The sequence below is a fragment of the Echiichthys vipera genome, assembly GCF_963691815.1.
Source record: "Echiichthys vipera genome assembly, chromosome: 22".
NCBI classification, from domain to species: domain Eukaryota; kingdom Metazoa; phylum Chordata; class Actinopteri; order Perciformes; family Trachinidae; genus Echiichthys; species Echiichthys vipera.
The window spans coordinates 11470029-11484056 of NC_139847.1; the positions used below are offsets into that span (position 1 = coordinate 11470029).

Here is a 14028-nt window from a genome sequence, read left to right on the forward strand (position 1 = left end):
TAAGGATGTAAGCACAAACATGGAGGAGTGAATGTAAGATATTAGAGAAGTGATACAAGAGCATTCATGGCTTTCATGGGGAATTTCGCAAAAAAACTGTGAACTCAGCAGACATCTCCAGAAAATGTTTCGAATCCCCCCCCCCATCAGCTTCATTGCTCATTCTCTTTGCCTAAGATTTCAGTGATATGTTATAATTAATGACTGCTATGAAACTTTAAATGTATTGCGTAGCTATTAAAGCAGAACTCTTGACTCTTGTTTAATGATTCCATTTCCATCTTTGACTCAAATCCAGCTTCGTAGTTAACGTCTGACAAAGGACACACTTCGAGGCTCATGTGGAAAGGTAACACTTAAAAACACAATACTCCTGGGGCACAAGTGAAGATTTAACATATGTTCTGCAGCATCATGCAGTGCTGATAAAGTAAGAATATGACGGCTATAATCAGTCACCAGTATTGACTAGTGGGTCCCTGAAGGTTATAGCCATCATCATGTTAGAGCTATAATCAAAAATGCTGACAACTTATTGGACAAAATATTGATCAACCTGTATAGCCTTCTCCTTTAATATTATGCAGCAGATAAAGCAGAGCCTGAATAATCTTCAGTTATTACAGGAAATAAAAACACCCCGGGTGTATGGGATTTCACTGGAGAGCAGGTCTGTACTGACCCAGAGTTATGATCATATACGTGGCTCAGTCAAACGAGCTGTCAATCTGTGATTCTGTCGATGAACAAGGACTGAAGGTTTTGTTTTGGATGCAGCAGCAGGACTAAATGAAAGACAGAAATTGCTATTAAGGTATATTTCTAACCCTAATAAATTTCATTTTCCCCATGAATGACATGTTCAACTTCACAAATGCACCATACATTGAGCACAACCTACAAAATACCACAGATCTGCTTTAGCACCCCGTCACCAGAGACAATTTTAAAAAGAAAGCCTATTCCCAAACGAAAATGCAGGTGAAAAACAAAAGTTTTTGGCATTTAGTTACCTTTTTGTTCCACTTCTATTTTTTAGGCGTGAAGGGAAGAGAGAGAGAAAGAAAACAGAAAGTACAGATTAATGACGTGATAACTACAAAGTCTATACAGTCACACAACAGTACAAGAAGAGCAAGGGGTTAGTGGAAAAAAAACACAAAACAGTCAATTGTAATCTTTAAGAAAGGAGAAAAAAGTACTGCGTTACATATAAGCCTGTAGGGGGAAAAATGATTAATCAGGTAATTTGTACAAACTAATTGTACAAAATGTTTGTCTTTTGGAGTGATGGCTGTTTCAGGAGAATGTGTATTACATATGTACAGTACATGACTTTTTCTATAGCCATTAAATCAATCAACCATATGGTTAGTTGCAAGAATGCTTACAGTGGGAGTTTGAAAAAAGGGCTTCACATGCAAATTGGGTACATATACAGCTGATAATATGTGACTGATGACCTAAACAGACTCATGAAGCTTGCATATTGCTACTGACCTAAATTATCGGATATTGTCAGTGGTGAAAATGACTGATATGGTAATGACTATATATATATATATATATATAAATAAACCTGCCTTAAATGATGTTTTTTTTTGTCAATTTCATACCAACGGAACCAGCTGGTATGGCTAACGTGTAAGCAATCTAGCAAAAAGCTAAATTTATTTCTATAATATTCATGCATTTATGTTCATTTATGTGTTTCCTTATGTTGTACAAACAATTTGCAGACTATGCAAACAAATGTGTGCTTTCGACCACAAGAAGAAACCGGTACAAATAAGAAACCATTGGTGAATCCCAGAAACCAATGGGTACTAACAACATTAGAACAAATCATGAGTCAAAAAAATACTGTTAAAGAACAAACGTGGCTTCCTGCATGAGGCCCTGTTGTTTGTTCCCAAGCTGTAAAACTACACTATGCACTTGTACTGTATACAGCTATTACATCTTTACTCTACGCACTCTATGTATCGCCTTCTCTTATGAACAAGTTTTTTATGTCAGTCATGGCATTTTGCCGGTCCTGTCCCTTCCCCTCCAGTAATCCCAGCTCTAATAAGAGAGGATTAACCTCTGTTACCAGGGCTTACAAGAGTCCTCTCCTCCAAATGGAGAGTGCAACAGAGTGAGGTATGGAGGTCAGTGGGTAAGGGCGGGTAGGGTAAAGTTTGAAAGATGAGAAAGTTATTAGAGTAGAACAATATTAATGCAAGGTAGTGAGCCAATGAAAAGCAGCGAGTGAAGTAGGGCTTTGTCAAATGAGGGAAGGAGTAAAAAGAGAGAGAAATAATGGGGAGGGGAGAGGCTTTCAACAAGTCGTTTGTCAGATCATAAAATCGTACACTGGTACAGCATGGCACCTCATCAACAGCAAAAGCTCAGCTGTCATTGGAACACGATACATCCATACAAAGCCTGGGCAACAATAGCTCTGGGCTACATCTGAAGCACCATTACTGGAAACTCAAATTTGCCAATAACTCGGAGCTACACGTGGACCGCATCGATCAAATCAAAGTAAATAGTCAAACGTCCCCGATCGAAGCCTCTTCACCTCCCATGAGCAACAGCCACACAACAGGGGCCGTGGGGAGGCCAGCATTTCTGATTGAGGAATGGCTAACAGTGGCGAGGGGAGAGAAGGGTAATGAGCTATAGAAAAAAGCATTAGTGGTAGGGATGTGAGGAAGTGGTATACGACGCAATCGCCAGGGGAGATGGTGTGAAAAGGGAGTAAAGGATCTGGTTGAAATCCCTGACAAGGAAATACGTTACTCCCGGAGATACCGTACAGTTTGTGGCCCAGTCATTTGACCAGAAAATGCTGCTGGATGCTGCAAGGTCACCCATCGGATCTCTCAAACCAATTTGTTCATGTCGCGTCTAGTCAGTTTCCAATACAAATACAATATAAGCTGAGATATACCTGTGATATGAGCCTTAGACATCCCTGTTTATGGTGTCAACGATACAAGCCCGGGAAGCAGGAAAAGCATAGTGAGATGGATGATTGATTCATTTGAGAAACTTCTTTACTCCACCCCATAATCCCCATTGTGACCTTAATACGATTTTGGTCACGCCTGTCACTGAGTCACTAAAAAGAACTTAGCTCTCTCATCCTTTTCTCTCCCTTCTCCTTGTCTTTCTTTCTGTCTCGTCTCTGATGTCTGAGAAGACTGAAACTATTAAAGATAGGCACACAAATAAAAAATAAAAAATAAGGGTCCTTTTTAAAGCTTCCTTCACATTTATTAAAGGGTTGCATTCTCTTGTGTTAGTCGTCAGAGGTCATTTAGTACTTCATCCATGGGCTCAACATTGTAAAGAGGTCCTATATTTGCATTTTGTTCCAAAACACTTGATAAAGCCTGCCCTGATAGTTAAGGACAACACTGAATAGGCTCTATACAGTACAGTAAACAGCCCAGCATTTGTGTTCCTTCTGGAATACTCAATCTGCTTTCTTAATGGCCGAGGGCAAACAGATATTTAGCTAAAGTAAGGTCCGCTCATTTAGAGATCATTAGAGGGCATAGAGTGATGCAATTAATCGAGATACTCGACTGCAATGTGTGATGATGTTGTAAATTGTAATTGCCTGACTCTCCAACACTGTTCTTCAGTAAATAAACTTTAAAACACTAACTGAGGTGATGAGCTAATTATTGGAAAAAGAGATGATGAGTATTGAATGGCCATCAAATTATTTAAAAGCAGATTTGAGGTTGAGCAATTTTGAAACAAATCAATATTCATGCTGGGAGCTGCGCCCATGTTGGAGTGTAAGGGTGGAAACCCCTTGCAAACTCTTAAATATGGCCTTGACTCCAATTTATACTTATACTTTCACAAGTAATTGCACTGATTTGATATTAAAGTGACATTAAGGTAATAACTTATCATTCTTCTTTTGCAATTGGCAGAATGGTTGGATGTCTCATTAAGAATCATAAGGGTCCTGTACATTTTCCTAGAGGAAAAAAAAAGACCACTGTCCACTGACCAACGCGAACCAGAAGGACGAAACGTCCTCATTGGAAATGAGAACAAAAAATCCCAGTTCAGAGTTCAAACCACATTTCAGAGGTTGACTATAACATGTGCTGCACACATTTCAGAGGAGACCGGTGGTATTAAGAAATGCATTTGAATCTCTACTTACAGATACCTGCCTAAAAAAGCAGATCACATCCGTGTTTTGGTAAAGTTCCCTTTTACACCCGATAGGTCATTTGACATTTCAATGATTTGTGTCAGTTTTATTTTATTTAATGTGTTTTTCAAATGTTTATCTTTTGGATCAGTTTTGCGTTCATGACAAATATGGAAACCACTAATCAAATGAGTGCTCTTCCAGGCTATAGTTTAAGTGAGTGCAATGCTTGGCTTTGGTTGGGGCAAAACAATAACTCACTAAACCGTGTGCATGCAGCTTGTAAGAGCCTGGCTGCTGTATGGTTTACCCTGCCAAACGCATAAGCTGGGACCTGGCTGATGCTGCAGCTCACCTAATTGGTCAAGCTGTCCTAACCAAATTTAATACGCTGCACGAGCAAACTAACAATAGGGCTTCTTTTGAAGATTATATTGCATGGTTAAAAAAAATCATTATAATCAAAAAGTAAAACAAAACAAAGACAGTGCAGATAATATAGGCAGACAATGCCATACTATACTGTATAAAATTCAATTATAGTGCCACTGCATAATGCAGTCCATACTGTAGTTGTTCAGTGCATAATTTCAAATATAATTTTCACCTGAGAAGACGCTCTGCATACTTATTGTAGTCTACTTTCTGCTTAACACTCAAGCTGAGCAGCTAACAATGGGGACCCTGAGCCACTGAGAGCCCCGACCCCCGTCAAGTGAGCGACAGCTGTATGGATTTTCATTTGAATAATTAACGCTTCCCAATTTCACACTAATGGTTGAGAGGTATCAGAATGGTATCATTAGCCGCTAATAGAGATTCATTGTGGAATGGCTGCAATATTTTTTGCAATATTTCCCCCCTTTTTTTTCCATTCCTTCGCTCTCAACTAAGGAGTTGCAGAGTGCAAACCCCTTAACTCTGTCCCATCAGCTTTTTAATTAATGACACAAATTACAGGGCTTTGAATAGCATGTGCCTAAGGATGGGGGAGGACATGCAGGCTGCCATCTCTCTTTCTCTGAATTCTCTCTTCATCTCCCTCATTTTTTTCCCTAACGTTTCCCTCGGTTGGCTCTCCCACACCATCATTACAGGTTCCATTTCTCAACACCCCTCTTTTTTTTCAACCACTTGTCTGCTCTCTTTGTGCTCCTTTTCTCGTACTTATTCAATCTCCTCCCTGGTGTCTCTTTTCTGTCTCCATCGCTTTCCCTCTCCCTCCTACTGGGGAGCCGCTATACTGCCTTATAACCTTGACGATGCAGGTCGTCTGTGTGTGCGTGCGCTTGTTCTGCTGTCTGTGTGCACGCATGTGTGTTTGTCTCTCTTTGAGGGACAGGTGCAAGGACTTGGCGCTCATCCAACCTGCTACCCACGTGGGATCGACAGAAGGAGAAAAGACAAGTGCAGCCTTGGCAAAACAAAATTAAAATACATTTTTGTGGAACATAGCTACGAACTGGAGCAGAAATAACATAATTGCAACTCCTGAAATGTCTTGATTTTTAAGGACCTTGAAATTATGGAACAGAACAGAGGGTGGGGGGAATTGGGGGGGAGAAAAGAGAATGTTTAGTCTGGTATGTGGCTGGACATGGTGAACACCAGTGAACAAAGAAAGAAGACAAGAAAATGGAAAATGAGCTTTGATTAGTATGTTGATCATTAAAAGGAGACCCCCCTGGAGAGACCAATCTCTAATTAGTGCTATATCCTCGACACTTGGCACCCCAACAACTCTTGCAGACATGTGTGCCTCTGTCTGTGTGTGTGTGTGTGTGTGTGTGTGTGTGTGTGTGTGTGTGTGTGTGTGTGTGTGTGGCTGTTGGAGGAAACCTTGAGATAAAAGCTTTGCTGGGGTTATATAAATGGTCGTGTTTATGAACATTTCCAGAAGCATGTTTGGCATGCAAGAGCATTTGTTCCAATATGGTGGAGTGTGTACATTTTTGTCGACCCATAAAAACGCAATGTATGTTATACTGAGCAAAGCAGGCGGTACAAAACAAGTGCCTGATAGATTACAGCAGCTTATTCAGCTATTAGTGGGGGAAAACCGTTTGCACATGTCCAGATTCACCCCGTTCACACCACCATTTATCCACATTGGTAATCACAGCCTCCCTGTGCAATTATCTTGCCTCTCAACTGGGAAAATAATATCTTTTTTTCTATAGGACGAGTGTTAATCCAGGCCCAAGAACTGCTGTTTTCTTTATTTTAAACCACACTTTTATTATGAAAATGCAAACACGATGTAGTAGTAGATATACAGCTAGTTCGTTATTTATTACTATGAACTAGGGGGGTTAATCTTTTGTTTTTAATGTGATAATACTAGACATTTGATCAATTTGATCATATTGTGTAACCTTTTACAGCAAGAGCCTCAGACGTTTAACAGCAACAACTCACATAAGATCTCCAGCTAATGCCTCCTTCTTATCTAGAAACAAACATGTTTTGTCCTGCACCACTGTGGAAAACTGCACTGCACAACGTCATGCTAGATAGCCAATTAACTAGTCAAGTGTAACGTAAGCACATTAAAGGGCTTTACAACTTGCAAACCACTGAAGATCAGTCCGTTTAAATGCTGGCGTGATCCCTTCTCTTCAATATCTGCTGACTAAATGCTGCCTGTCATTGGCTTGGAAGCTACAGTTATATACTTTGTCTCTCTGTATCCCTGCTGCAAATGAGCCTGCTAGCTAAACTGTTAATCAAGCACAGACACTGACAAACCTCTCAGAGGCTTGAGGGAAAAGGAGCATTTCTGATCCCCCAAGACATTTTCGTTTCTTTTCAATAATAAAAAAAACAACGACAATACACTTAAAAAAATGTTTTAAAAAAAGATGTCAAAGTGATATTTCAGGATGGATCAAGATTTAAAAGTTTAAAATGAATGTCTTGTCTATGCAAGATCCATTCCTGCAAATTTAGGCGACGACTCCAGCGTGAATATGGTGTGTGAAATATGTGACAGAAAGTCGTAGCCATCGCTGCTTGCTGTGTGGGTTGGGGAGTGGTCAGCTGTCACTGAGTGATGTGATGGCATTACAGGCCCTCTTCACACATGGGAAGAACTGGAGCCCGCCGCTCAGGTGGGGAGAAGAAAGGGGGGGGCTGTCTGAAAAACAGTGGCATTTTGGAGGGGAGTCAAGGAGGGTGTGGTTGTGTGATGTATCTGCTGTCACGGCATTGACTCCCGGACTAGGATTGGAGAGCTCAAGGGCAAAAGCCACTGAGCTTCCATACAATCTGCTTAGTAGATTTACTGATAACATCAAATAGAGTGATCTACTCTTGAAGAAGATTAAAATTGCCACAAGATTATCCAAGGCAAAGAGAACTACCTGGGCACTTGGAAGGTAGACTGCTGGTGATGTCTGAATACTAGTTTGAGCGACTGAACATCTTAGACAAGATTCTTATTAATGATCTAAAATCCATATTTGTGTAGAGACGCATATAAAGACATATAATAATGCGTATCCCAGACAAGACGCAAAAGAAATTGCAGTGTCCACACTACAGCCCTGAAGTTCCATCCAGGTCACACAGGTGGTATTTACCTTAGGTGTGACCATTGCATAATAGGCCCTGTAATCACACCACAATCTGGCCAAGCTGCAATGTTAGTGATAGCCATGTGTAGAGCATCAATTTCATGGTTTCACCTGCCAACACAGAAGGATAGAGATTGGTAGCAGGTGCTGAGTAAAACCTGCCAAAACAATCTACTCCATTATTCAGTGAGCCCCCCTCTGAACTTGTTAGGTGTGTTATTATTAGCAAAACTAATTAAAAAACAATTAGGTAAGTTGGAAATAAAAGACCGATTACATGGTAAGTTTCTATGAGGTATGAGCTCAGGATTAAAGTGTTCCATTCAAATTGGAGAATTGATTGCATGATTATGTCCTGGCTTAGCTTCCAAAGTGTGAGCAATATCTGACAGGGCTGAGCTGAATCACACTGTGCCAGACAAGATTTTATATTGTCCTTATTAGCTACAAACAGTGGGGGGAACTAGTGGCTTATGTATAGCAACAGACCACCAGCAGGTTTTCTTCCTTTGTTCTCCAACTCTCTTCTTGTCTGTGCCTTTCTGTCTTTCACTTTCCCTCCACCTCATCTGCAACACACACCAGTGTCAATTTTGAAAAAATGAACTGAACAAAAGTGCTCTCTAAAAGGGTGTGTAATTACCTCTACGTCATTTTTGGGGACGAGGAGTTTGACCGCTTGCCTGGACCAAACCAGTCAATTTGCCATGGAAACCACACAGAAAGGTACAACTAATTACTACAGGGAGATGGGAGAAGTACAAGAAAGGTAACAGCAAGCTGTCAACAACAGAAAGTCTTTCAACGACAAAGCATGGAAACAGCAGGTTCGAACAAGCTTTATTGTGTGACAAGTGAGATTTTGAGGGGCCAAACAGGGGATGTAAGTGCTTCATTACTGCCAAAGAAGAACAGGGTAGGTAGCAGTTATTTTGACCTCTTATGAGCTCGACCTTTGGGAGGAGCTGGTAAAGTCAAAGTTAAATGGAGAACTAGATGAAGAAAGCAAGTGAGAAAGGTTTTAATAAGGCACTAAGAAAATAGATGTGCATCTCTCCACTGAACCATGGAAAGTCAAGGTGAGAGGGCGGGGTGGAGACAGATGTTAGCCGTTGGAGCGGAGTCATGTTTATGAGTCATCATAAAGGGTCAGCACATCACTTCTGCCTGAGGGTAGCCTTACTAATCTGTAAAGTGCATGGGGGAGCATGCACAAACTGCATGAGTACAAAGAAGACAGAGACCTCTGGCAGATGAAAAATTAGTGTACCTGGATGTTCGTATAACTCCTTTATGACTTGTGGGGGCAAATACAAGCATATTCAATTTAGTATTATGTGTTAAAGGTCCCATATTAAAAAAAGGGAGATTTCAATATTGTATCTTACTATAAATTAAGTCGAGATGCTATATAAACGCTCAATCCAAGGACAAATGCACACAGCCCATATTCAGAAACTGTGCCCTTAAACGAGCCATCACGACTTCTGTACGGTTGTGATGTCACAATGCAGTAACAGTCAGTCTCGGGCTGCAATGACAGTGCAGACTTGCTGAGAGTGCAGTTATGAAAGACATGGACCTCTGACCAATCAGAGCAGACTGTTTTTTATCAGGAGGGGGCCTCAAAGAGATAGGCGCTAAAATGGAGCGTTTCAGACAGAGGGTTCATCTCAGGAATATTCAAACAGACAGTATGATGTATAATGTGTTTTTGAACACCAAAGTATGTAAACATGCTCTAGTAGAAACCGAAATACAAGTATGAACCTGAAAATAAGTACAATATGGGACCTTTAAGTACTTAGTTTTTAATCCAGCATCATGAATCAATTTATTATTACTTAACCTTTGTAGCAGTGCTATTTACCCCCCTGACTGTCAATTTCCCTACACACAACACACACAGCTCATATTAAAAAATTGTTCAGCTCAAATGAAATATGATAGATTGCCTTGTGCTCTTACATTGCCCCACTGTTCAGGCATAATCCAGCACTTTAAGTAGTATTAATCGTAACATTTTTTTTCCATTACAGGTGATGGAGCGAACCAAATCGCAGATGAATAAAATCAAGATTGTATCCATGGCATGTGTCCATCGAGTTAGCACACTGCTCTGCCATTATTAACGATGGATCTGATTGAACAATCTTGCTGTCTTATAAATATATAGAGGAGAGAGTGGTAATTCATCCTAAAAGAAATGATGCTCCACAAACAGAATACAGATAAAACCTGTCAGTGAAGGGGGTTAAGAAGAGAGGAAGGGCAGTCGAGGGAACAGAGGGAGCAAATAAAAGGGATATAGGGGGGGGGGGAAGCAGTGAGAACACTTAAAGGACAAAATGTAAGTGAGAGTGAAGGAGACTTGGAAGGAAAAGGTAATAGAACTGGGAGGTAGAGCTTGTCAGGAGAGTGTGAGGAGAGTTGAAGTCATGGGTTGCTGCTTCTCTTATTAGACACTCAAATGTGTCTCAGAAACTTTGTAGAGATACTTGTGTTAATAGCCCAGCCACAATTGAGCTGCCTTGTCTTAAACCAGACCCCTTTACCAATGAAAATACCTAATTCCATCTCAAATTAACAAGCAAACCGGTTAAAACTCTGTCCCTTTTCTAAAATTTCAACGTGAGATATCCATTGATCTTTGGGCTCATGATTGATTATGCAAGACGGGTAGCGCATATTTAAGCAGGACAGAATAACAAAAAGGACCTGTCTTTAAATGTGGTTCATTCCAGCCAAGTGGATCTGATTGCTTTATTTGTCCACCGGGCTGTCACAGATGAATTGCATTCACAAGCTGCAATAAAATTGTGTCTTAATCTGTCTCTAGTGACCGTTTGTGATTACACTTTGCTTCCCTGCTCAGTATACAAATAAACGCCTACATGACTTCTGCAATGTTTATGCATTGTAAGCAGATTTTTTTTATCCTACAATGCTTCTGGGCACAATACATAGTGTAGTTGCACACAAAGTGACCACTTTTCACTCCCTTGTGCACCCTTAATAGGCGGCCCCGATGTTATAGGAACAAAGCAGCTAGAAGCAGTTTTACAACAGTTTGGGAAAACTGTTCCATGTTTCAACTTTGCTTTTTGTAAAGGAAGTTGAGTGAATTGTTTTTTTTTTTTTAAAAAGGTGGAAGGTGGGTAGTTAAGGCAGACCATTGCATGACATTACCAGGCCTTGGCAACATTTTTACACGCTGTCACACTGTGTGATTGTGTCCTTCATATAAAGTGAGAAAAGTAGCTTTAAGTGAAAGTAATGGCATCAGGCTGGGATTGGACTGGAATTACATGAGCTATGTAACTGTGTGGGATTGGTTAGAAATTACTCAGGATTGGGCAGAGGAGAATACAAATCAGTCATTACTGTGTCACCCTGTAGTGATGGAAGGTGGGTAGTTGAGGAAGACAACTCATTTGGAATGCTATCCCCCCAAATGTATATATTTTAGGACAAAAATAAACAATTTTACAATTAAATCTGAATAGATGGAAAAACAAGTCCATCTTTCTTTTTACAAAATGACATACTCAGTTAGAGTAGATGAACATGTAAGTCGCCTGGAGCATAATGGGAACATTTTGGATCAAAAGTCCATAATTGCAAAGAGAAGCACAACAAGTGTTTAAATACTGACAGGAACTCAGAATGGCACTGAAAACTAGAAGCTTGATTAATTTATATAGCAGTAGTTGGGTCAGTGATCTACATGGACACCTCTGAAAGACTCTGATACTGTGTGTCTGAGATAGAAAAATATGCACATTGAAAGGGAGTCAGGTATAAAAGAGCCATCTGCCAGCTCTGGATCACAGAGAAATGGTTTTTACTTTAGAACATGAGAGCACCTGTCAGGCAGACTACTGAGGAAGCCATGTCAGGACATCAAATGTTAAAAAGATGATTTGATTTGAATCTGAACCATTAGAGTCTGCTTGAACCCAACAGCTAAATACACAGTTAAATGCCCATGAACAAATTGAACAAATTTCCAGTTTTATATCATTTCTGAGCACAATATGCCAGGATTTGGGAATACTGTGACTTTGATGTTCCATTTCAAAGGTCATTATAACACAATACCTAAGGTCATATGGCAATATCCATGCCACTTCCTCTAACCTCACCTGGACTTCCTCACTGTGTGTTCATCCTGTCAACCCATGCTGATCTTTCCTTTCCCTGACCAAATGTTTCCACTCAAAAGTGCAGCTTGACAGTGTTTTTCACCTGCCGCACTAATTAAACCGTTTTATTTACTCCCTTCGGAGATGCATCACTAGTCTGAAAATTAACTGGCATCCACTGAGCTGAACTGAACCAAAACAATAGTATGTTTCATATTCATGAAAGTCAAACAGCCTTTTTCATTGCTGCTATGCTAATAGAGGCATGACATGATCAAACATGATACCTCAAATGTCTTCAAGTGCTGTAAACTGAGGAACTGATGGGAAGCCGCTGACTAGTACCATCTAAAAATGAAATGTAGCTTACACTTTCTCTGACTGAATACAGTTACAGCAGTTTTTCTCTTTTTGACAACATAATTCCGACACAACCGCATTACTCTGGGTAACAAATCTCCAGCAGTCTCAAATAATGTGCCTGTTGTATTACTTTAATACCGTATCTACAGTAAATACCCAGGATCCGCTTATTTTATCATCAATAAATTACACAACCAATATCCCACAGAGGCTGTGACTTAGAAAAAATGCCTATAAGCTGGTACACGGTTGACATTATTGATGCCACAGGGGATGAGGAAAATGAAAAAAGTGTTGACCGTCTGTCAGTTACAATAAATACTTTAACGTTTGATAATTAACAGTATCACGCCAATACCTCAACATTCTTCCACACTGATAGACAGTATAAGTTTTTCACATGTAAACAACACTTTCAACAATACTTCCTGTACTCATACAAGGTGTTATGCTGTTTGGATCACACAAATCATCGCTCGTCTTGAAATCCACTGCTGCGCCTTAATCTGTTCCAATGAACTGGATGACATATTTGAGATATTTTCGAACATTTGGAACATTACGAGCATGCATGCTGATTAGGTTGTTGATGAGTCACTGCTGTTAAGAGGAAATGAGAATGGATACGAACATTAGGAGGAGCTTGAGAGCATGAGAGAATTAAGGAGTACATACTGTAGGGTACACATTCATACTGGACTTCCAGGTATTTGTAGGTTCCCGGGCATGGGTCAGGAAATACATCTGGTCCGGCCACAACAGCACACTGGGTCCGGTTATTACATCTGAAAACAGAGAAAAATAGCAAAATCAGGCAATCTTGTTCTTCTGAATGGCCACACTATACAGTAGCACATTAGTCAGATGTTTAATGAGTGGTTAATGGGGTTGAACGTATTTAATTCTGTAGCAGATATTATGCTCCACTGTTTATGTAAATTATTCACCCAGTCTCTTCCCTTAAATACATACTTTAAAAGGGTGCTCCACCCTCTTTACACATTAGGTTCACTTTAATTCATATAGAGATTTATATTCAACTTGTGACAATTGATAAATAATGTCTTCTGTGTCTTCATGATGTCAATGGGTTATCGTTTACACATTTTCACCAGGAAACCTGTATTACAAACTGGGGATGTGGAAGTTGACAGACATTGGCAGTTACCAGACAAAGAGGGTCTCGTGAAAGCTGCCACTAAATTGCATAATGGGAAGTGTAGGATTCAGTGTTTTTGAAAACGTACCAATGACTAAAAGACCAAATATCTTGGCCTTTGCTGCTTTGACCACTTTTTAAAATACATCTTGTGAATCACCTTACTCCATGGAAATCCAATATGAAATTTCTGGAGTGCCCTGTTAAGCCAGAGAAGGTTAAATGAGGACTATGTTGAAGGCCATTTTGACATTTTAAACAATAATTTTAGTTAAATGATTGTTGTATTGAGGCTAGTTGTAGATCGATTTAAAACATATATATTTTTTTGCCATTATGTATTGAAAAAGCGGGTCTCAATCCAATGGATTGAGATGATGTATTGCATTTAAACTGGTTGCAGTGTTTTATGGCATATCCTGTATCTATGGACGTAAATATGAGTAAATGATATATAAACATATGAGTAAATGTTGTATTTTAAAGTAAGTAAAAGTTGTTCTGAAAGATTAACTGTATTACGACTTTAGATATATTCTCTTTATGGAGAGAGATAATTAAACTGATGGACCACATACAGTATAAGGAAATAGGAAACCGTCTCAGATACCACCC

At 39.8% G+C, this 14028-nt stretch overlaps 1 protein-coding gene across 1 annotated transcript in view; it reads right to left on the bottom strand.

Annotated features, from left to right (window-relative positions):
• Nucleotides 1–14028, bottom strand: part of LOC310964206 (adhesion G protein-coupled receptor L3) — a 152405-nt gene that overhangs the window by 83940 nt on the left and 54437 nt on the right. The window contains exon 3 of the mRNA XM_083937258.1: nt 12930–13039. Within this exon, the coding sequence (XP_083793384.1) occupies nt 12930–13039 (110 nt within the window). The remainder of the gene's footprint in view (nt 1–12929; nt 13040–14028) is intronic.